Source organism: Populus nigra, chromosome 2, assembly GCF_951802175.1.
Source record: "Populus nigra chromosome 2, ddPopNigr1.1, whole genome shotgun sequence".
Classification (NCBI taxonomy): Eukaryota; Viridiplantae; Streptophyta; class Magnoliopsida; order Malpighiales; family Salicaceae; genus Populus; species Populus nigra.
The window spans coordinates 40,546,923-40,571,809 of record NC_084853.1 but is presented as its reverse complement, the minus strand read 5'-3'; the positions used below and the strand labels follow the sequence as shown (position 1 = coordinate 40,571,809).

Sequence of the window (24,887 nt, the reverse complement as noted above, 5' to 3'; positions counted from 1 at the left end):
TGGTGGTGCTCGTTGGTATTTGGGATTTTAGTTAAAAGCTGCAGCAATTAGTGTAAAAACAGAACATCTCTGCAGAAGGAAGGAAGAAAGCTTGTCCTTCAATGGAGGGGTACAGTTGTTGATATTGAATGGAATAGACAAATTAGTGGGCATTGAAGTGGAGATATTTTTGAGATGGCCAAATTGTGCGTTTTAATGTCATTAAATTACTGGATCAGTTGCAAATTGCAATTGTAAATTATTAGCGTTTTGGTCGGTGTCGGTCTGGTCTTGTGCATTTTGTTTTGTTTTAGGCTCTTGGGAATTTCTTCTCTGTAATCAGTACCCGTGAGGTTAGTGGGGAGAGTCAGAAGGTGATAACATTGATTTTCTCGACAAAGTGATAGGGCATTTGGGAAAATGTGGCACACTGTGATTAGGAGGGAGGACATTACAGAGGGCAGCTTTGGTTTTCTTTTTGGACAAATGGGAGGCCATGTGAGTAATGTAGAACAGTGCTTAGGAAAGGGACTTGGAAAAGAGTTGTGCTAGGTTTCTTTTTCCTCGCGCATCCTTTAGCTTTTTTGTACTTCATTTCTTAGAATTTGTAAGCAACTCTTGTCAAAATGAAATGGTACTAATGAATTTAGCAAATGAAGAAGAAAAAATGTTTCGAACGATAAGCTGACATACTTGTAGGTGGAGTGCGATGAACAAAAAAGAGTAGAAGGGCTATGGACTTGGGGGCATGTGAGCTAAAGCTTAATTATCGTTCACGGCTGGAGGAGCTAAATCGGAAGAATCTCGGAGAAGTTCACGGGCTGTATTTTGTCTTGTCCTTGCCTTGGTGGCAGCGGCACAAGACTTGTGAACTATCTCTCGATTCCGTTCCTTTGCACACTTCGGTGGCAACCCCCCTATTCCTTGCTTGTTTGTATTTTGTGGTAAGTCTACTACTTGAAGTGATCGTAACAAGTATAATTATAATTTATCCAGCCAACAAATATAGCTAACAAGTGAACTAAGAAATGTATAAACAAAGCTTGGAAGCTGGGCAATCAAATTTATTTTGTGGCATGCCCAGATGGCGTTGTTGCGTAGCAAGTGTCCATAGTAGGGATAGGGGACCGATTCCTTTCGGCGTGGCATCACACACGTGGCCAGTTGCTTGGACTCTCCTGGAATCACCTGCTTAATCATTATTGAGTTGAGTTGTCTTTAAACAATCTTATCAAGAAAGAAAATAAAAGGATTATCCTGTGACCTGTATTATCAATGATGGTATTTCTTGGATTCTTTCATTGTAGGCTCTGCTCGTAAGCAGATAAATTATCGATCCGTTCTTCCTTGTATATTACTAATGCTGATTAAGACTTGGCATCAGCCTTGAGTGGTTATTGGAATCACAGAAAAAAGATCAATCTGACTTTGACAGCTTCGCTGTCACAAGTTATCTGTAATCATATGCTAGGAATCCATTGTTAGAGTATTTCAATTGAGATTCAATGAGGCCAGATGGTTCTAGAAGAGAGGAAGGAAGTACGAGTTCCGGAGCACGGAATACACGAGGCTTCTAGTATTTATTGGGGGGTGGGGGTACTGGAGAGAGTAGGTTGTTCATGTGGGCGGCGTCGATGGTAGATGTGTGATTTTGTGTGTGTTTTATATATTATTTGAAGTTAAAGGAAAAGGAGCAAGAAAAAACAACAATCTTACGTGCCCCAGTTGAGGTGTTGTCCTGTTGAAGACTGATAACATGTAAGATATGGCTTGATTCCGTACCTGATTCACCTGTTATGAACACCATATAAAACTCAGAATAAAACAAAGCAAAACCGGTCCCTTGGCATAAACTACAAACTTCGGCCGGATGTTATTTTGAACAAGATATGCATGTAAGGGTGACGTTGCTGCCGACACTGACCAAAGAAACTAGCAGTATTTTGAAGGAAACGCCACGTTTTAGAATGTCTATAATTTAGAAATCGCCAAAGCCAAGTTGCTTGATTCTCTTTTATACGATTTCTTCATCTCGGGGGCTAGAACTAACTTCGTTATTTGGAAATCATGACAGGTGGTGAGTGTTAACGAACCAGATCATGATCAATAGTTACACAAGGAATGAAAGAAACACCCAAAAATGGGCACTCCCAGAGGTTCCACTACTTTCACCTCAGCAGAGATGTTAACAATGCTTTACAAGCCAGACAATCGTCTTCATTTTGAGGCCAAAACCATTATCTGTGGCATGTGAAAAGCTCAAGAAAGAAACAAAAGAAGAAAAAGAGCAAGAGAGAATGAGATCTTTAAAAGAAACTCGTGGTCTTGATAACCTTTACAGCTATAGAGAGCAAATTCGGTTGATAAGCAAGGAAGGACCATCAACCATCCATGGTCCACCACCACATGTATTTGTACATATTAGGGAGCCACCACATTTAAACTCTGGCTAGCCAAAAACCACAAAGCAGCAGCTATCTGCTCCTTTCAAGTGGGTCATGTCACTTGTGAAGCATATTCAGAAATGAGTGAAGCCATCAATAAGGATGCTCTTTGGGGCATAAGAAATTGTAATTTTAGTCCATTCAGGAAACTACAATGGAACAAAGAGTAACTACATTACAGCAGTAAATCCACCCCAACTCCAAAAGTAGAGGAAAAATAGCAGCCAGCCCTATGCGATAAGTACTATAATTAGCCCGGCTGTAGCCTGGTAAGCAAGTCAAAATTCGTTCTTAGAGAGCCTTCAGAAGCTGATGATCAAGTTCCTTTCTTGGCAATTCTTGCGAGTACAGTTTACCCTAATATCCTCTATGAGGAGAAGAAATTAAGGTTCAGTTTTCTCCCGGCGGTTCCCTAATATCCCCTAAGATTTTGGAGGTTATGACTGCAAGCAGCTTCTTTCAACCTGGCACGCTCCTGAAATATTCATTAATGTTGCGGGGCATTAGTAATTGGCAACACATTGGATGCAAAATTCACACAAGAATAAGAAAGGTAGGAGCTTGATTAGCTGAGAGAGATTATAAAGAGAGTTTTGACAGGTGATGTATTTCATTTCTAGAATAAGATACCACTGTTCTTGTTACAAGCCAGCTCATGAATTGTTTTGTTATGCAGTGTGGATTCAACTACGAAAATGTAATTAAAATTCAAGAACATGCCACCACGCTTTTGGCATCCTGTTATTAGTCTCACTGCAACACAATAAACTTGCTGTAAATGGAGTTCAGCACACACCTTAAGTTATCTGCTTTCAAGTTTAAGAACCAACCAAGGCTGGCAGAAGCACACAGAAGCGCCAAATCTTGGAGAACTCTCAGTATGGATGCAAACCAGTGGGTTTTTGCAAGTTTAAAATGCCTGCTTTAAACCTAAGACAGCGGGCTGGATTTAAAATGGTAGCAAAGTATCTCTAGGAACTAATATACATTAATTGTTCAAGATCAATTGATTAAAATGGATAGAAAAGCGATGAAACTAGACAGTGATACAAAGATGAAGCAGAGAACTTCATCTGCTTACACAAAAGCTACACACCTACGATATACACATCAAGGGATCTGAAACTTCATGTAGTCTTGTGTTCCAGGAGGACTAATGTACACCCACAGCAAAGAAATGATGATGGAGAGCAATCCGGACCACACATAGACAATGGTTGGGACCCTTCCCCTCCTTCCCATCAAGCCTTTGGCAAAGGGGTAAAGATGGGACAAAACCCAGAAGCTGAAGAACACTCCTCCAACGAGCCTGCTCCACTGTGGAAATGGGCTATACAAAGTTCTTGCAACTCCTACTGCAATTGCAATCAGGTTCAGCATCATTATTGTAATAGGAGGGACCATTAAAAAGCTCCACTTAACCACATACAAGTCAGCAAATTCATCATCTACATCTTCAGGCGTGGCAGATTTAGATGTCAAAGTGAATGAGATGTCAACTCCTGCTATAACCTTCAGTAGTCCTTGTAAAACTGCTGCAGGATGGGCACTTGTTCCACCAATCAACCAAAACTGTTCGTTTCGCCACCAATCATGAAGTGTGATTCCTGACCATTTGATTTCTAGAATTGCAAGCAAGCATAGGGTGATGGTGATGGCCAACAAGAGGACTAGAAAGGTCACACTGAGGGATTGGACTATGAACTGGCCAGAAAAAAGAGAAATTGCAGGTAGGACGCAATAAACTATGAGAAACATGGATGTGAAAGGGTACATTCCGCAGTTGAAATATGCCACCCTCTGTAAGAATTTCATCCGGCGAGTAGCAAATAGAGCATTGTTCCGTGAAAAGAAGATTTCTACCGAGCCTGTTGCCCATCGAAGGACTTGGTGGAGCCTGTCTGTTAGATTAATGGGTGCTGTGCCTCGAAATGCATCCCTTTTGGTTACACAATAAATCGACCTCCATCCTCTATTGTGCATACGATAACCAGTCACCACATCCTCTGTTACCGAACCATATATCCATCCTACTCTCTTTCCCCACTCAGTTTTGTCCTCGTAGAAACAAGAGATAACACTAATTGCCTCTGCAACAGTTGCAGCATCTAAAGGCTCACGAGGCACCGCAAGGGAACCAGCTGGTCTTCCTTGTTTACCCGTTTCTTGCAAATCTTGAAGCAGCCTTCCCTGGTATTCTGCAACTGGGATGGATGCAGCTAGAGAAGTAGAGTTCCCAAACCTTTTAGGCAGAAGCAAAGACTCAATATCTGCATCATCATCATCGCTATTCTGCTCCCCATTGATTGGCAAAGCCATCTCATCCTCTTGCTTCTTTGCGGCCTTGGGTTTCCTCAAGAACAGTTTAATTTTCTTCCTACCAAACCATCCGTAGTGCTCTGTAGTTCTAGGAGGACTAAACCCATAAAGAGCAGTTCTGCGGAAAATACAACCTGTCCCAACATACATAGGACCCTGTAGGCCATCAAGAGCTCTCATGCTCACATCAAAGAATACTGTATTATGGTTAGCATACCGATCGCTTGGATCAATCCCTTCAAACCTTTGTGGGAACTGAACATAACAGATCCTATCACCACCCCTATCAAGCATAAAGCACATCCCTTCCCTCAAAGCCAAGGAGTTATAGATGTAGTGATCACAGTCCAGATTCAGAATGAATGGACCATTTGACATGATTGCGCTGGTTCTCACTAAAGCATTCATTGCCCCAGCTTTCTTGTTGTGATCATAATCTGGCCTTTTCTCTCGAGACACGTAGACCAACATTGGCAATCTGATATCAATTTCTGTGGTGTCAAGCAAGTTTTCACCATCTGCTTCTACACCATAAACAGGTTCTGCATTTGGAGGAGCTAGCATAGCCTGAAAAGAAAAGCGAAAAGCAAAAATGTTGAAGGACACTCCCATTCAACATCTCATTCTCTAGAAAATTTACAAAAAACTCATAAGCAAGAGAGTTACCTGGATTACACCTGCATGGTCTCCTTTTGAGTGGTCTGCTTCTCCAGAAGTCCAAGTTCCCGGCCAATGAGAACCATCTGACATCCAGGTAGCCTTTGGTACCTTCACAATTTCTGATGGATTGCCCCCCATTTCCATCTGATTCTTCCTCGCTCGAAGCTCTTCATGGGCATTATAGGCATCTGATCTTCTCCTAATTGACTCCGTCAGTGAATTGATCCTCACCTTAAATTCATCATATTCTCTCTTTACTCTTCTCCTCTCTCTAACAAAATCAAGTCTCACTTTGTTCTTAAGAAAATCGCGTTTCTGCCCAAAATAAGCCTCAGGGTTCCTGGGTTCTATATTGTGTTTCCTACAGAAAGGAACCCAAATTCTGGCAAAGCTAGCTGTCTCAGCCAGAGCTTCAAACGTCAAAAGTGATCCACCATCATCTGATAAGTAACAAGCCAGCTTTTCTACCGGATAATCAACTGCAAGGATCGAAAGGATGGTGTTTGCAGTGACCAAAGGAGGCTCTTTTTCAGGGTCAGCCGTGGAAACAAACACATCAATGCCTGGAAGGTCTGATCGGCCTTTTGGGTTTCGAAGACTGGGGGATTCAAAGCGCTGTTTCAGCACAGAGAGGTCAGTCACTCTGTTTACAGGGCAGAGCTTAGGGAGCTGATCAAGAATCCATGACACACCAAACCATAACTCACAAGTTATGGACATCCCCCATAACCACATTGCTTCGCGATTGGGGTGTCGGATTCTCCATGTTAGGAATAGACCAAGAGCCGCAAGACGTATCATGATGAGTAGTCTGCATTAGTAATCAGTAACTTCATATTTTAGACACTAATCAAAACACAGGCGGTGCAGCGCCTAAAAAATTCGTATTGAAATTGATTTTACAACACAAATTGAGTTGTTCATCATCCAGTTCCACTTAAAATCACATTATTTACACATAAAAAACTTCACTAATAATCACATAATCCATACAGATTACAAACAGAGTGATAAACTCCCACTTCCAAACGACAATTAGCATAAAACCTATCTTCTGAAACCGTAAGTAACCCAATAAATTGAGAATATCAAACCAGCACATAAGTGATCTAAAACATATAACCAAATACTAAACCATGAAAATCAAATGGCGAGTAGCATTAATGATTAAGTTTTTCTTTCTTTCCGGTTTATATCTAGCCATATAGCCAAAATCATAGATTCAAGTGTATGGGTTTTTTGTTACCTGTAAGGGCTGAGAATTGCAGCAGAAACCCCAACCTTCCTGGTCAAAGGCCTCCTACTTCTCTCTCCAAAATCTGGAGGAGGCTCAAATCCATTAGCACCTGATCCAGCACCATACCCATCTTTAGGCCACACAGCATTTCCATAACCATAAGTCCCCTTCGTCTCAAACAACCACCTAGTATGGTCAAAATCAGGAGGATGGCTCTGCGCCTTAAACGACTTCACAAGTGAAAGCCTCTTATCCAATTTAGGCAATGGTAGTGCCTGATCATCTGCTTCACTTTTAGCCTCATCATAATCATAATCATCGTCATCCTCAGCTTCATCATCAGCATCCTTGTATGGTTCCTTGCAACCAGGACAATGGCCCCCTCCATTAGACCCTACACAATCTAAATAACAATCCCTACAAATCTTGAACCCACATTCACATTTTCCCCTAATTGCTTTCTCATCACAACCTTTCATTCCACAAACAATCCCAGATTTCAGAGACTCGTTGTTTTCCATTGAGCAATCAATTACATGCCCGCGTGTGACAGAATTGAACCCACCAGTGAAAATAGTACCAGAAATGAAACTCCTCTCAGGTTTGGCAGCATTAGTGATGTCTTCAGCTAGGCTTGTCTGTGAAGCTGAGAAGCTCTGGTGATCTGGAGTGGGAGGTATATGGACAGTGTAGGAGACGAGCTCTGAATTAATCTCCTCCGTGGTATCATCTCTGGACATTGAACAGTATCTGCCTCCACTTGGGGTTCTGTTTCTACTGTTGCTAAGAGGGGAATTTGGGTTGTTTGAAATGGAAGCTCTTGGTACTGGACTAGTTAAGCCCATGCTTCTACTTCCTCCTCCTTTGCCTCCTGAGGAGACTGTTATGGTTACTGGAGATGAACATGGAGAACTAGCCCTTTTCACCATTTTCTTTGATGCTTGAGGGTTTTTTTTTGTTTGTTTTTTTTTAAAAAAACTCTCTCACGAGTGGCACATTCGAATGCTGAGGCTTGTATTGTATCTTTGGAAAGTAAGAGAATGTAAAATGAAGAGAACCCAAAGGAAGTTAAGTAGTTTCAAGTGAAGATGAAGATCTTCAACGGAGATGGCAACGGCTCGATTTGAATGTTTTTGAGGCTTTTGGAAAAGGGTTGGGGTTTAATCACAACAACGGTCGTTTAATCTGAACCGTAAATGGGAAGTGATCTGACGGTTAGATTTTGAATGAAACGGTCGGGTGTGGTCCCTGCTGGGAAGAAAGTCAAAAGGGTAGGCCCAATGGCTTTTCTCATTTTATATATTTTTAATGGATGGGTTTTCTTAAAGTAAAAGCCGTTGGGGTGCTCTTTGATTCCACAAGTTACCGTGGGCGCGTCGCCAGAGTATCTATTTGGAAACAATTGAGTTCTCCTCCTCCTTCCTTTTTCCAATTAAAAAAAAAATTATTAAAATTGACTCTGATTATAATTCTTTAAGGGTTAAGAAAATAAAATAAGATCGTAATGTAAAATGCTAAGATGTTACAAACTGCATGTGATATGTAATTCAAAGTTGCAACTGCTTGTTTTTTAGTTCTAAAAGTAATTTTTTAAAAAAAATTATTTTTTTTATTTTCAGATCATTTTAATATATTAAAGTCAAAAATAATTTTTAAAAAATAAAAAATATTATCTTAATATATTTCCAAACAAAATATACTTTAAAAAATAATCATTACCATACTTTTAAATACATATCAAATAATAATAACAAAGAACTATTATTATATGGGAAATTTATTTTTTAAAAGAGTTCAAAACACACAAAAAAAAATAAAATTAAAAAAAAACATATATTCTAGAACAAATCAAGTTTATGTGTATATAATTAAGGAGTAAAGAGTCATCTTAAGCTAAAACCACTAAAGAAAATGGCTGCTTTATTCAAAAGGGACATGTAAAAAGCTTTTCAAACTCATCCCTCGATGGTCTTGACTGTCGTTTTCTCGTGCAATTTTAGAACCTAGAGAATTCAAAGTTATCCGTTAGCTTTAGTGGGCCTTGGTCTGAAAGACAAGCCATGCAACAAAGTTGTTCGGTCAAGTTAGTCAGGCCTTGACCTAAGATAGAGGGCTTCGACCTAATGCAATAATCACGTGCTAGCATGCCCTTGCATGCTGCTCAAACTCTCTAATCCACGTGCTCTGGTGCGCACTTAATTATTTGAGGGCACGTGCCATGTCAGCACAACTTTGCAGCGTCGCTACACATAGCGCCACACACTTACTTCTCAATTGCAAAGATCATATATGGCTCCACAACCTCCTATACTTGCGAAAACACGAATTGTTATTGCGACCATGGATCTTACACGAGATTTTATAAGTTAACATGTATATAACATATATATAAAATCAGGTTAAAAACTCAAAATAGATCAAATTCACTCAAAATCAATTAAACTCGTTCAAAAAGGGTCAAACTCGGTAAAATTGATAAAACCAGACCGATTTCACGAGTTTGACAAAGGTTAAAAAATTTTGCTTACTCCATGTCCCTGAGTTCCCCAACACTCCACCCCCAGTCTCTCCTTTCTTCTTTGCTGAAATCTTAAATTCTTAACCTTAGCAAACTAACACCAGCCGCTGCTAAAAACTGAGAGATCATGAGACAAAGACGGAGTCGAAAAGAAGAGCAATGTCTTGGCCTTCTCGCTTCAGATCAACTGAAAAGGCATGTCATGTGATTTTCTCTTTTGTTTGCGACTACCGGTGTCTGCAACTGCAGTAGAGATCGTAGATCTATATGTTCCTGTTTAATCATAACAAGTAATTGCATCGAAGCTAGCCTTTTCTAAGATTATGTTTTAATTCTCTTAGAGTGATGTTACTTCCATCCCTACTCTGTATCAAAAGAAAAGGGTCAATCATAAATTAGGAGATCCATAAAGTTATGCATCATGGTTTTAATAAGAAAGATTAGGAGTTAGGACTCCATATATGTAATGAATATATTAAACTTAATTAGGATTAATAGATTAATATCTCTCTTTTCATGATTAACATTCAGTTTTGTGGCTACTACTAATACTAAGGCAGGGTTGCTATTTGCAACCCCGGCTTCCTTTTCTAATGTTCAAATGGAATCAACTTGTCTCGTTTGATGATTGATTACTACTATGGATCCATTTGGTTTCTCACTTTTACTGTTCACCTCAAGCTAGACATCTTTTTATCAATATTTCCTGGTGTTGGAGGAGATCTCTTTCTTGAAGTAGATTTAAAAACAACTTGCCACTGCCACCACTATTTCTTGATGACGACCCATTATTAGCACCCGATCGCTTTCTAGATTCCTGGTCATGGCCACGAAAGAAAAAAGAAGAAAGAGATGCAAACTTGCTAATGAGAAACGCTTTGGTTTGGTTCTGACTATAAGTGAAAGAAATGCTTGTTGATGAGATACAAACAAAAGTGGGTTTTTTTTCTAGACTAGAAGTGAATATAGATCAACGGTAGAAAATAGGAGAGCATAAAATTTAATACCCACCTAAAATAAGAAAAAGAAAAGAAAAGCATATAACCAATACCAAGTTAAGATTAAAATTGTGCCACCTAAAATAATATACATAACTATGTTCTAAGAACAAAAAAAGAAAAAGATATAAAACACATTTCACAAATATCACCAATACCAAGTTAAGATTAAAGTTGTGCCATGGACGACTTCTTCTTCCTAAATTGCAGTTTTAACTATGAACTGTGGTATTTTCTCCAACTCTCTACACTCTACATTATACATCTTTGTTGATGCATATATTGATTTTTAAACTGCAAGATACATCGCATCTAAAAAAATTATCAGTGACAATAGACTTGACGTGGAATGACAATATGATATAGATGCTGATATGAATTTAAGAAGAGTTCAGTGCAAGTATTGTCAGAAAATTTTTAATGGAGGCTATGTTTAGTTTACATGACACACCAATAGATTGTTTGATTTAGGTTTGTTAATTTTTAGTTAATGAAATTCCATGGACATAATTATATTATATTGTATTTTTAAGTTATTTAAACCATGTATGAATTTGTATTTGAATTATGTATTTTAAGATGTTTGAACATTTATATTGTTTATTTCACTTTTATTTTAATTGTGTTATATTATTATTTACTACTTGACTGAAATTATCAATATATAATTAGTTAAAATATTTTACTTGTAATTTTATGATTTTACGATTCGAGTTTATATTGTATATTCCATGTCGTGTCAAAAAATATTTTTGACAACCTTGATTGCAATGTTTACCCTTGTTTTTATTCTTGTTCTTTTTATTATATATTTTTTTTTATGATTTACAAAGTTAATTTTTCAGAGAGTCCACTATACTAATAAAAGATTTGTTTTCTAGGAGTTTAGGAACTAACCTAACCTAACTTAATTAAAATTCCTCTAGATCCCATTGTATCAATCATTGAAAGGCTTAATTTAATTTGAAGTTTTTTTTTTTATTTCATTAGTGAGACTGCTATATATGAGAACTAAACAAAAGTCAATTCATTTCTATTTTACACATCACTAAAAACTCTTTCTATAGTTGATGACTTGGAAACACTAGAACACGAAAGAGAGTAATTGACCTCCCCATAGTATGTACACTAACTCTTCCAAGTCTTTAATAAATCACTCATCAAATAAAAGTGCTCACCGAAATTGTTCTAACTATACAACAACATCTTTGAACTTTGCCACTCTCATTACACATGACACAATTAACTACATTACATAGATCACCAAATGCATGTAGACAACTTTATTTTCTTAAAGAGATAGGGTAGAATTGATCACTAGGAGGTTATGTCCAATATTTTATAAAGAAGAAAATGCAACTTAAACAATAAAAGAAAAGAGGTCAGTGTATCCCTCAATGCATTGTTTGAGATAAGATAGTTTTGAGGAATTGCATCTCCACTTATATAAGAATATTTTTTGATTTTTTTAATGAAAATAACAATATTATCTTTTTGAATAATCTCTATACATTTTTGTTCATGGTATTGCTTATCTCCATGTTTCTAAATAAAATCCTCATCTCTCCAACAAAATCTCAATATCTCTAAATAAAGTGTTCACGCAAAATCTCAATGTCTCCAATAAAAATCTATATATCGTCTGTGTAGTGATTTCCTAAGCATTTATTTTGGAAATTTTTTTCATTGATTCTCTATTATCATTTGCACAATCTTTATTACAATACAACTTTTGCTACCACAAAGCACTCTTCATTTTATTTGAAAATATTCTTCGTCTTAGATACATTTCTTATCTGGATCAAATCTTAAAACAACTTATGACAATTAGAAACTACGTGAAAATTCTCTATATTTTTCTCTTGGTAAGCTCTTAACAAAAAAAAAAGGTCTTGAAAAATAGGCAACACGCCGAGTAAAATCACAATACAGAACACAACACAATAAATGACAATCACAATTTACACTCTCATATGTTTTTTGTTCTTCTTTTCTTTACCGCACACTATTTTTCTTATACAATTTACAAACTTAAACATAAAAAGATCCCTTATCCTTACATAAAACTTGTTTTATAGAAGTATAGAAACTAGCCTGACCCAATTTAATAAAAATTCCTTCAAAGCCAATTGCTCTAGTCCTGTAAAGTTCAATTCAATTTGAAGGTTTTTTTTTTTTACATTATCATCATCATAGTATTTTCTATTGTTCAACATTAATAAGCCTTGTTATTGAGTCCGTTAAATTCATCCAATCTAGAAAAGAAAAAAATTTGTTAAGCATTAAAAATATTTAGTATCGTCTTAATTAATAACCTATAAATAGATGTCATATAAAAAATCCACAGTTAAATCTGTTAGTATCCAAATCATAAAAATTAAATACCATAAAATCTACAATTAATTTTTTAAAAAAATCTAAAGTGCTAGATATCAACAACGCCTCTGGGATTAAAATCAAACACAGATTAAAACAAGAAAAGCAAAAAAGAACCCTATTTCAAAGAGAAAACCCAAAAATATATGCTGATGTAAAATCGTAAAAAATCTCATGAGATCCCAATTTGATGACTTTTAGGGATTTTAATCATTCAGGGTTATTTGCATTGTTAAATTTACAATTTTCTATTCTTTTCTTTAGGAGGCAGTGGTTTAATTCGATTGTTTTACATACTCCATTTGAGATTGCATTGTTGGAGTAGCTACCCTTTTCATCATTGTGGAACGAGCATGGACGGCCTCTGTTTATTCCTTCTGCGTTAGCTGGTTTCATGGTGGACATGGTTGAATTGCAACAAACTGTGTGTGATTTTTTCCTGAGAATTTGAAAACAGTTGAATATCCTTTTGTTTTTATTAGGAGGGCATAGCCCTAAATCATCCTCTGAAAAATGAGCAACGCCAATCTCCAGAGAATGACCGTAATTAGTTAGGCAATCCACGCAGCTGTTAGCTTTTTTACAGACACGAGGAATCTGAACTTGCCTGGAACGCTTCAAATGGGAATAAGAGTTGTTCGACTTATCCCCCTGAGTAATATTCAACTCCACCGCAAGAGTAGAATCTACCTCCCACACCACCTGCTTAGACCTACCGTCCTTTCCAAGCTAAATCCGGTCCTATGAAGATACCTACAATTTTGAATTCTTTCATGCCACTGAAAGCTTATATAACTGTTAATTTTAAAATTTATAAAATTAATCAAGGTATGTGTAAGTTGGTATGAGCATCCATATTAATGAAAAAAAAAACAAGAAAAAAAATACCCCACAACTCTGCTTTTAGAACAGAGGCAAGCGCCAATATTGCCAGGCACCCACAGCATCCCTATGCAGACCCCCTCCTGAAGCCTTGCCTGAATGCATCAATACCAAACCATGAGTATTGATTTTAATCATGCATTTTGAAGGAAAGCACCAGGCAACAAGCTCTCCCCTCCCCGCTAGAGAACCCAGCTGAATAATGGCAGCTTCACTAGTGCATGGGATAGCATCGATCAGTAGCCAATCTTTCGAGACAAAGGAGGTAAAAATCCAGCATCAAATATAGCAGCATTTCTCCAATTCCATATCTGCCAACAGTTGATTCAAGATGCTCGATTGGTATTGGTATTTTTTTAAAAGGATCTAGCTTGAATTCGAGCCTTTCTTTTGTAAGAACAAAAACTAAAATGAGTGATTCTAGATCAAGTATATGCCTTGTCTCTTTCAAAAAGAAAAGTTCTATGCTTGACAGAGACTCGTGCAAATTCAAAAGGGCATGCAAATTGCTTTGTGAATTCAAATTGATTACATAAAAACATGGTATGTGCCATAACAAATAATTAAATTTAAATAAACTTAAAACTTCAAATCGGAAATAATATTTGAAAAATATTTAATGCTGGTGGGGATACACATACACCTTAAATCATGTTGAATATAGCTAGGAAATGAAGAAAATCATTAATGGCCGTTTGTTTGTTTGGTTGGAAAACAGTTTTTTTTTTTAAGTGAATTTGAGAAAAAAGAATTTCATAAAAGTAAATTATTTTCCGATATTTGGTAGTGTAATGAAAAATAAATTGGAAAATACTTTTGAATATTTGGTTATGTCATGGAAAATAAACTTGAAAATAACTTATTGATGTTTTATTTTTTTCAAGTTTATTAAAATAATAAGGAACAAATCTTACAAATTAAAAAGTTGAATGAGAATGAAATTGAAAAAAAATATAATTTTATAAATTATCTCAAATAAAATAATTAATAATCAAAATAATAGAGATCAAATCTAAAAAATAAAAAAAAATAAAAGATGAAGAAATTAAAATAATAATAATTAACATTTTATAAATTATTTCAAATAAAATAAGTAACAATCAAAAGAATGATGATCAAATTTGATAGATAAAAAATTTCAATTAAAAAATGATAAGGAAAAAGCAAATAATAATTATAAAAATAAGAACCAAAATTAATATAAAAATTAAATTCTAAGGGATGAAATTGAAAAACAAATATTCAAAATAAAAAAAATATATATATATATATATATATATATATATATATATATATATATATATATATAGCAATCAAAAGTTTGAGGATCAAATTTGATATAATCAGTAAATAATATGATATTTCTAAATTTTTCATAACTTTCAGAAAGTGTTTTCCACCCAGAATAAAAGAAAAACACTTTTCTAATAACCAAGTCAAATTTTTTTTGACTGAAAATTATTTTTTATTAATCAACTTTTCTAATAGTAAATAAATACAAGAAAGTTTAAAAATTAATTTTTTAAAAATCAATTTTTAAAATACAAACTCAGCCTTCAATACACGTAAAAATGAATATAATATTTATCTAGCAGTCATGGCATGATTTAGTTGACCAAGTATATTTTTATAGAAATAAATGCTATATATATATATATACACATCAGCATCACTTGAATATATATATATATATATACACATCAGCATCACTTGAATATATATATATATATATATATATATATATATATATATATATATATATATAGGCGATGAGATGAATGGTTTTTCTCCTAAAAAAATAAATAAATTAGATGGCTAGTAATTTAATCATATTATATGGAGAAATATCCTTATAATTCCATGCGAAATAGGTTGTCATGCATCATTAGAATATGGGATTTTTTTTTTTATCACTATCAGAATATTTCATGATAAAGAAACAATTGGTCTCGCAAGCATGGTAGAAAACGCATCCAAACCTTTGAAAAAGAAAGATTATATAAGGACAAGAGAAAGCTTCAAAGTTGTACTTGGTAAAAATATAATTAAGATTAAAAGACACGCTAATTTGCTGGAAGGGGAGATATAATTGCAGAGGAACTGGGAATAAGCGAAGCCTAAACAAGCACGAACTGACGAAATACTACGCTGTACATAACAACGACCCGCTGCCACGTGACGCGACCTGGTCTTTCCATCCATTTCCTTTCTCACACAAAAATAAGTTATTAACGGTTAGAATATTCAAAACTACACAGACCAGTTCCTCCCTCTATGATCTCATGCTCTCCTGATTGTTTGCCGGCACGCCACTTTGATTTACCAATTCCATGCCAAGCTTCTTTAGCTACTCCACTTCCTTCCTTCTTTCCCCACTACTGTCACCCTTCATTAATTCTTTCTTCTTGTTAACCCATAGCAATATTCTTCATCATCGAAGACCATGGCTATCAGAAATCTGTGTGTAATACTCGTTATAATCTCACTTTCTGCGTACAGTTCTCTCTCTCAGGCGCCGCCACCGCCACCGCCACCGAATTCCACTTGCAACGACGTGTTCGTCTCCTACACCTACAACAGAGGTCGTCCTATACCCCCCTTTGATCCCACAAACCAAGCGTACAGGTTCGAATCCACTGTCACGGTGCTCAACAACGGACGGGATGAGCTCAAGTCGTGGAGGGTCTATGTTGGGTTTCAATATAAAGAGCGCTTGACTTCCGCAACTAATGCTGTGTTGGCTGATGGGACCCCTCTGCCTGGTTTTGTTGGAAACGGTACAGAATTTGTTGGGTTTCCTGAGACTGACCTCAAGACTGCTATTGATACAGCAGGAGATTTGACCCAGATGGAGGTTCGGGTCGAGTTGGTGGGCACCCAATTTGGAGTTGGAGATCCTGGTATTCCTCTGCCAAATAATTTGACTCTTGTTAATGATGGCTATACTTGCCCTGCTGCCACAACGCAAGGTATGTCATTTCTAATATGTTAATGAAGAATAGTTCAGTATTAAGCTGTGTCTGCGCGTGACTATCAAAATTATTTATTTATTTCAGAGAAAAGGACTTGTTATAATTTCGAATTTGCGATAGACATTGCAAAGGATTGCTTAGAGGAGATTATTTCATAGAAATACCCTATGTGTATTGCTTTTGTGTTGAAATAGAAATTTATATATATACTACTGTTCAGTAGCTTAACAATGGTGTACTCTGATATTTGGGGCTTGTAGATGAGAAGCAAAATTCAGGATATTTATGTCCAAACTTCCTGTCAATCTTTTCACATTCTTTTTGTCATTGAAGAACAAATTTGAACTTGTTTGTCGTTGACGATGGGCTATTGTCTGACCTGTACAGGAAATGAGATGCACGTGTGCTGCATCAGGAATGTGAGTTCTAGACCAGACAACAATCTGGAAGATAATTTCCTGCCACGCCAAGATGGTGATGTTATCATCATGTATGATGTAACCAGAACATATAAGGATTATTATTTGGCACAGGTTAACATTTCAAATCATAATCCTCTTGGGCGTCTTGACAATTGGAAATTAAGCTGGGAGTGGATGAATGAAGAATTTATCTATGCCATGAAAGGAGCTTATCCTTCTGTTGTTGATACAAGAGATTGTATTTATGGCAGGCAAGGTCAGCACTACCCGGAAATGGATTTTTCTTTAGCATTGAGTTGCGAGAAATTGCCTACAATTATTGACCTTCCTCCAACAAGTGAAAATGATACAAACCTTGGCTTGTTCCCCTTGTGTTGTCGAAATGGAACAATTCTATCACCTACCATGGATCCGAGCAAATCTTTTTCAGTTTTCCAGATGCAAGTGTTCAAAATGCCACCAGATTTGAACAGGTCATTTCTCATTCCACCACAAAACTGGAAGATCAATGGGACATTTAATTCAGACTTTGAATGTGGGCCTCCAATACCAGTGAGTCCAAGCCATTTCTCTGAACCAAATGGTTTGCCTTCAAAAAGATCAGCAGTTGCCAGTTGGCAAGTGGTTTGCAACATAACACATTTCAAGGACCAGAGCCCAAAATGTTGTGTGTCATTCTCAGCCTTTTACAATGATTCTGTTGTTCCATGTAGTACCTGTGCTTGTGGCTGCAACACCAACCCAAGCCAAACCTGCAGTGCTAATGAAACAGCTCTTCTACTACCATATTCAACTCTTCTACTCCCATTTGAGAACCGGACTAGAGAAGCCTTGGAATGGGCAAGAATTAAAAGGATGACTGTGCCAAACCCACTTCCATGTGGAGATGGTTGTGGAGTTAGCATAAACTGGCATGTACTTTCAGATTACAGAGGTGGCTGGAATGCAAGGATCTCTCTTTTCAACTGGGATGATAATGCCTTTGCAGATTGGTTTGCTGCCGTGCAATTAGACAAAGCAGCACCAGGCTTTGAGAAGTTCTACTCTTTCAATGGAAGTGCCCTGCCTGAATCCAACAATACACTATTTATGCAAGGTTTCAAAAACTTGAATTATCTTCTGGCAGAAAGAGATGGAGACAACCCAAGAAAGGATCCTCGGGTTCCTGGCATGCAGCAATCAGTAATATCATTCACTAAGAAAAAAACCCCTGGCATTAACGTGGCTGGTGAGGATGGGTTTCCAACCAAAGTTATCTTTAACGGTGAGGAGTGTGCTCTCCCAGCAATACGTCCAAGCAGTGGTCATAAGACAAATGCAGCTCCTTTCGCCTTTGTTATAGTTTTGGCTCTATTGTTCATTCATTGATTGCCTATAATGCAGGCCTTACCACTTCTATTTTTCTTCAAAATTTATCAAGCAGCTGCAAATTTCTTGATTGTTGGATTGATTTATTGGCTCAGTTTAGTCTGCAGCGCCAAATTACACGTTTGGCAACTTGGATCGGGTTGTATTTAGAATTTAAACCATTATTAGTTTATTACAGATTGGAGGTTCTATTGGCTTCTGTGATAGACCACCATGGTGCTGTGACCACAAATTATGATGAGAAAAGACCTCGTTACTTGTTCTTATTGGCAATCAAGCGTGTAACTTTTCTGTTATTCCATTTTTTATGTGCTTTAGAGCCGCGATTTTGCCCCTTCCTTTTCTTTACTTGGTTAATTGGACGGTCTACGAACTAAACCTTGTGGGAGACAGGCAATGGAGTTGCCTTGTTCTGTTCCTTAATCTATATCCATCAAGTACTCGGTTTATCAGTTGGGCTGTATTTTACATACAATTTACACCATGTCTAGAGAGGATGAGAGAGAGGAAAATAGAGAATAATTATCCACTGCAATTTACACCAGTGCTTCTCTTGTTTGGTTGGAAGAAGATTTGAGAGGAAAGAAACAAGGGGGAAATGGCAAAATGTCCAACAGTCTATTTCTTCCTTCTCAATCTTTCATGTTCAGAGAAGTTAAAGAACGAGTTGAGCGCCTAATTCATCCCATCTTGTTCATCCATTCTACCTCCTTATTGCTTAAGAATAATTTCCACCAGAAACAAACACGATATAAGATTTAAAAGTGCACAGATTAACAATGAAGAAACTATAAGCTTTGTCTAAACGCAACTCATAAGCTATCAAACGGCATTTATGCAAGCCCACAGGCAACATTGAGTTTGTTCTGGTTGGTAATTCAGCTCGCATCAAAGATTATCAATTCGCACACTAGCCCTTCAGTCTAAATATGTACAATGTCGATCAAAATGAGAAATCAGATATAACCAGCTTGATGAGAGAGAGGGATCCAGGCTAGTTAAAAGATCAATGAATGCCTGCCCAAAATAGAAACATTAAACCAAGTTTCGAATATGAATAAGATGGTATCTAATCTTGGTTTTCCTTAAAGGAGGAAGCATCGCACGAGAAATATTACAGGTCAAAGAGGAATAGGATCTCTCCTCACTGAAGAATCATTATCAGATTGCCAAGCAGTGGGGTTATAACCTATCAAGTGGTTCGGTGCGCTGTTGAGGACAAAAGAACCTTAATTAGTTCCTACCCTACTCTTGTTTAAGAAATGGTGAATATTGAACTGTATGACCTTCAAAAAGCTTGGAAAATGAGTGAATTCCCAGAAAACTAACCTCCAAGAATGGTTCCTGCAAGATCTCACTTTGATCTAATTGTTGGAGGAAAAATAAAGAATCACAGTTCAACTGAGGCATAGTGTCAGCCTAGATCTCACAAAAATTACAAACTAAAAGGCTTTGAGAATGAAGAGCAAAATTTCCTTGGGCCCTATAATCTTCAATAAGCGATGGATGGCCGATAGAACATTTTGGCTGGATGCATCTAATAGAGATGTACAGTTGAGAAGAAAATCAAGTGAAGAGGATCTTGTTAATGAGTAATGACTTCATTCTGGTATTCTGGAGTTAAGAAGGTTCTTATGATCATCATATGAAAGCATGGAGCTGCTAGAGTTTAGCATCAGATGTCTACTGGATTGTGGAGTTACAGCCACAATGGATCAGAGGTCCATTGGTGAGATGCTGCGCTGGAAACTGGCATGAAGAATGGTGTTGGGGGTTATAGCCACCTGAAGAAGGGAATTGCTAGAAAATTGAAGTTCCAGGAACACTTTGAATCTGCATAATGATATTCGCGCTGGCGCTGTGGAGTGTCAGCTTGTTTTCTAAGATACAACCTGTACTTTGTTTTTTTATGTAGTTGTTGCTTTAGTCATTATCCTTTGCCAAAAAAAAAAAAAAGCACACCACACATACACATACAAACTTCCATGATATTGTAGATAGTGATGAGTGCAGACCTTTTTAAAAAGGAAAAAAATAAAGACCAAGACAATGGAGGTGGAATTAGTAAAGAAATTCTTACTTCCAGGGCCGAGATGGTTCAATGCTCTAACAAACTTTTCATGGAGTTCACTAGTCCAAGCCATTCATTTCTTCCCCCGTAGACAAACCATTGCCTTCATCTTCATCATCTATTTTCCTTTTCAAGGTCATAGGATGTCCTGCATTTCCAGAGACTGTACAGCTAACAATACAAGAATTCTCCAAATGCAATTTATCTTCTTCCTTTCCTCTTGGCTGTTCTAATCGTTCTAAAGTGTTGCTAATTTTCTTGCGAACCACGTGCTGCCACAAGACTTTAAGAGCTTCCATCTTAACAGACTTGATCAAACAATCACAAGCACCCTGAAGAACACCCTTCAAAACAAGTTCTTGTTCATCATCTGATGATATGACTAGGTTACATAACAATATATAATAAATGTTAGTTTCATATAAAAACGTATATATATGGTGGCCATCAAGTTAATAATCAGATAGAAGACTAAATGAGAACTTACTGACGACAGGCAAATCCATTTCTGATCGGATGATCTTAAGGAGCTGAATTCCATCCATTTCAGGCATGTGCAGATCATTTCCAAGAACGTCAAACCTGTTCTTATCCTCTCGAAGCATTGACAAAACCTCCTTTCCTCTTCCACATTTGGTGACTGAACATGTTAAAAAGTAGAATTATATATTCACAAAAGGATGTGGGAACCAACCCCAAATTCGTTCATGAATTCGCCATCAGGATGTGCGAAAACAGTACTTGAATTGATTGGTTAAGACTTGTGGAATAAGCTCTAATTAAAATGAACATGGCCATTAAATAATTTGAGAACGAATTTGATATGTATCTATGCATCATCACCTGTGAAGGGGTGAAAATGAATGATGTTTAAAGAGAGATGAATCTGGCGCATTTGATCAAGCCAATCACAATGTCTTGATTTACTGCATGAACCTAGAATTAGCTGTACCTACCGATTTAAATTATTTTGGTTTAGCAAGGATTTTGGAAAGTGGAGCCCGCTCTAAACAAGATCCGAAGATCGTTCAAATCCAGTTCCAATATGGATATAAAAGTGAAAAAGTGATCTCTGGGCAGTGTTTCTCTGTGTGGCTGTATTGTAGTTTTTAATTTTTTTAGTTTTAAAATATTTTTTAGTATTTTTAAATTATTTTGATACGGGAAAACAAAAATAAAAAATAACAATATTATGTTGATTTATTTTTAAATAAAAAATATTTTAAAAAACATATAATCTCATTTATAATTTTAAATATGCTTAGTCCGTCTGCTTTTCTCATTTGAGTGAGGTTCTTAAGATAAATCAGATTTTCTGAATAATCTTTATTCAACTTATTAAATAAAGTAGGTAAGTTAGAGATTGAAAATGGACATTATTTTTATTTTTTTTTGTATTCAAAGAATAAGTAGACAAGACTTCTAGTAGTAATAGTAGTTGAGGAGAGTTGTTAACAAGCAGCAGTTACTTGTTCTTTTTGTTTGGGTTAATTACAAAAGATACCCTCTAGTTTACTTAATTTTTTCACCTATCTCCATCATTCTAGAAATTACACTTTATGTTTTAAAAATTTATAACAATTTATATCCTTATGCCATGCTAGCATACTAAAAAATAAATAAATAATATTATACTATTTATTAAATTCTCATTATATTTCTTATATTAAATATTATAAAGTATCTATAAAATTAAAAAAAAAACATGGATGTCATTCTCGTAAGTATGTTTGGTATTGTGATAGCTTTTGTGATTGTGATTTAAAAAAAGTTGTTTTATAAAAAGTACTTATAGTTGAGGTTGGTTTAGTATTTATATATATATATGATTAAAACTGGAATGTTTGGTCAACACAAAAATTAATAAGACTCATGCACAATGAATTAAGTTTTCAGCTGTTACCAAACATTTGTTTTTTGTGATTGATTTTAAATATAGAAGCAATCATGAAAACAAACGGTCCCATCTCCTCATTCAACCCAGAAACTTACAATCAACACCTACAATAATATACTAAAACCCAATTGATATTGTACCATCATCAACAAATTCATTATTGGTTCTCCTCGGAGAACAAGTGCAAGTAACATAGTTCTTTCCACTCGTGCTTTGATTTCGGGCTCTCAAGAAAAGAAAATCTGGAACTCTTATGTCCTTGACAAATGCTATCATAAACTAAACAAGAGGAGCCTAATAATAGCAAATAAAAGCAACCCAGAAAAGGATTCCAAGGTTTGGATCAAGAGCTGGTCGTGTGGCGCTGAGCCTTTAAGCTTTGCTGCTATTTCAATGCCGTCTCCAAACACTGACCTAATTTGTGTAAAACATCATTAAAGCTCCAGAAGTTAGAGCTTTCACAGGATAAAGCATGCATACTAGAAAGAACCAGATGATCCCATTTAATCAAGCATAAAAAACAACTATTCAACAATGGTGGAGGGGGAAGAGAGAAGGAAGTCACTGAACACAAAGTTGATTCCTTGTGTATTGAAATTCCATAGGCGTTCTAGCTTGATGAGCGCTATCCTTCTTGAAAAATCCCTCCCTTCTTATTTGCCATAATCAACAGAGAGTACAAGACTTCTCTCATCCCACTACGTACCCTATTATCCAAGTCTTAGATGGCTGGAAGACAGAGGCAATATCATGATAGGAACAACAGATTCAGTAGCGATCACATCACAATAGGATGGCAATGGATAGTAAATTGAGTCCTGACTCCATATTCTTAGACCATTATACCTTCTCGTTGGATGTGAAAGAGGAGGCTTTGAAGCAGAGCATCATTGAAGGTAAAAAACTATATATTCCCCCATCCGATCCAATCTAGAGGCTGGGTCATCACATCAAAATCAGGTATTGAGAGCTTCACGCTACAAGTCTCCGCTATAGTCTTTTTTTTTTTTTTTAATTAACATGGATGTTCAGGTCAAGCTTACTTACATTTTGATTAATTTTATGAATCCTAAAATTAATGATCATGCAAACTTCTGGTGATTATCATATTAGCAACCATATAGCTTGAACCTGAAATTATATGAAAAATAAATTTTTTAATTCTAAATTCATATAATTGAATTATCTACTATATGGTTGTTATACTCTCCATTTATTTAGCTGGCTTGAGTGTGGAATAAAGTATATATTCTTCTTGCTGACTTTTTATATACATGAACAGTAATGTATACATAACAAAGCTTAGAAAGTATAAGTAAAATAAACAAAAAGCATAATTGTATCGGTAATATAGCATAAACTATTATGAAAAATAATTAAATGATTCCTTAATTGAAAAATAGATCAATCCAGTAAGATATATGATATTTATTAAATTATTCAAATTATATATAAAAAAATAATTTTAAAAGATAAAATATAACTTTAAACTATCTTGAATTTTAAAAATGCTAAAATCCTATTTCACAATTAATTTATATTATTATTTTCATTGTTAATTTTCTTTCTCACAAGATAAACTAGTCAAAGTACAATATATATATATATATATATATATATATATATATATATCTAAAGCCTTTCAATTTTAAATCAAAGTTTATAAATATATATATTAAACTAATGAGTAAATATATTTAATTTATCATTACAAAAACATGCTGATACAACAAAAATCTAAAGTTTATACATATTTAAAATTATAAACATATAAAATCATATAAAGTCAATATATTCCTCAGTAGACTCCCATGCATAATTTTTCTTTAACTTGTCACGGAATTTCTCAATAAATCCGTAATCTCTCGAGTAAGAACTTCAATCATTCGATTGGCATCAACGCTCTCGCGTGCGCCTTAACTAACTCGCCCATTTTGGTTCGAATTCTTTGAAATTTTACAGATACTTCCTCATAGTCATCCACCCAGACCGGCGGCAGACCTATAGTAAAAGCATCGCTACTGCACTGAAATTCAATTTTTTATAGAAATCGATCAAATTGAATTTATTAGAAAGAGATGAGATAGTTACCTGGAAGTGGAAGGAACTGGAAAGAGGAGTCTTTTTGGGTAACGACGGAGGAGCTTTGAATTGCTTTCTCAACCAATCAAAGCTAGCTTTGGGTGGGCTTTGCTCGTTTTTCTGGATCACGACTGGGCTGGTGTTTGGGTGGGCTTTGCTCGTGATTTAGGCTTATCTGAGCCCCCAATCCCCCTCTTCTTCTTCTTTTTTTTTTTTTTTAATTTAAGCCATGTTTATTTACTGGAAAGTAGTTTTCTTTTGAAAAGTAAATTTAAAAAAAGTAAATTATTTTTTGATGTTTGGTAGCGTAATGAAAAATATATTGAAAAATACTTTCCAGTGTTTGCTTATATTATGAAAAATAAGCTAGAAAATAACTTATTAATATTTTATTTTTTTCAAGTGTATTAAAATAATGAGAAACAAATCTTACAAATTAAAAATTTGAATGGGAATAAAATTGAAAAAATAATAATTTCATAAATTATCTCAAATAAAATAAATAATAATCAAAATAATAAAGATAAAATTTAAAAAATAAAAAAAATAAAAGATGAAGAAATTAAAATAATAATAATTAACATTTCATAAATTATTTTAAATAAAATAAGTAACAATCAAAAGAATGAGGACCAAATTTGATAGATAAAAAATTTCAATTA

The 24,887-nt window shown here is 35.6% G+C and overlaps 3 protein-coding genes and 1 long non-coding RNA gene across 5 annotated transcripts; 1 reads left to right on the top strand and 3 right to left on the bottom strand.

The window, feature by feature from the left end:
• Nucleotides 1-3,367: 3,367 nt before the first annotated feature.
• On the bottom strand, nt 3,368-7,753 carry LOC133682816 (cellulose synthase-like protein D5). Its single transcript, XM_062106346.1, has 3 exons — nt 6,649-7,753; nt 5,409-6,213; nt 3,368-5,309 (listed from the first exon to the last, which is right to left on the bottom strand). The coding sequence occupies exons 1-3, from the start codon at nt 7,566-7,568 to the stop codon at nt 3,534-3,536; spliced, it is 3,501 nt and encodes a 1,166-aa protein (XP_061962330.1). The 5' UTR covers nt 7,569-7,753; the 3' UTR covers nt 3,368-3,533.
• A 7,826-nt stretch (nt 7,754-15,579) lies between these two features.
• On the top strand, nt 15,580-18,476 carry LOC133682195 (COBRA-like protein 7). The gene is made up of 2 exons (XM_062105477.1): nt 15,580-16,382; nt 16,773-18,476. Exons 1-2 carry the CDS (start codon nt 15,857-15,859, stop codon nt 18,173-18,175), a joined length of 1,929 nt encoding a protein of 642 aa, XP_061961461.1. The 5' UTR covers nt 15,580-15,856; the 3' UTR covers nt 18,176-18,476.
• A 196-nt stretch (nt 18,477-18,672) lies between these two features.
• On the bottom strand, nt 18,673-21,278 carry LOC133683168 (two-component response regulator ARR2-like). Of its 2 annotated transcripts, XR_009836762.1 has the most exons (4): nt 21,090-21,278; nt 20,734-20,886; nt 19,505-20,628; nt 18,673-19,384 (listed from the first exon to the last, which is right to left on the bottom strand). XR_009836762.1 is itself a non-coding variant. In XM_062106706.1 (3 exons), exons 1-3 carry the CDS (start codon nt 21,139-21,141, stop codon nt 20,306-20,308), a joined length of 528 nt encoding a protein of 175 aa, XP_061962690.1. In that variant the 5' UTR covers nt 21,142-21,278; the 3' UTR covers nt 18,673-20,305. The 2 variants fall into 2 exon arrangements, 1 of the variants encoding a protein (XP_061962690.1); XM_062106706.1 differs by having other exon boundaries at nt 18,673-20,628.
• Nucleotides 21,279-23,827: 2,549 nt separating this feature from the next.
• On the bottom strand, nt 23,828-24,271 carry LOC133681580 (uncharacterized). The gene is made up of 2 exons (XR_009836536.1): nt 24,235-24,271; nt 23,828-24,169 (listed from the first exon to the last, which is right to left on the bottom strand). It is a non-coding gene; the product is annotated as an uncharacterized LOC133681580 (long non-coding RNA).
• Nucleotides 24,272-24,887: the final 616 nt, after the last annotated feature.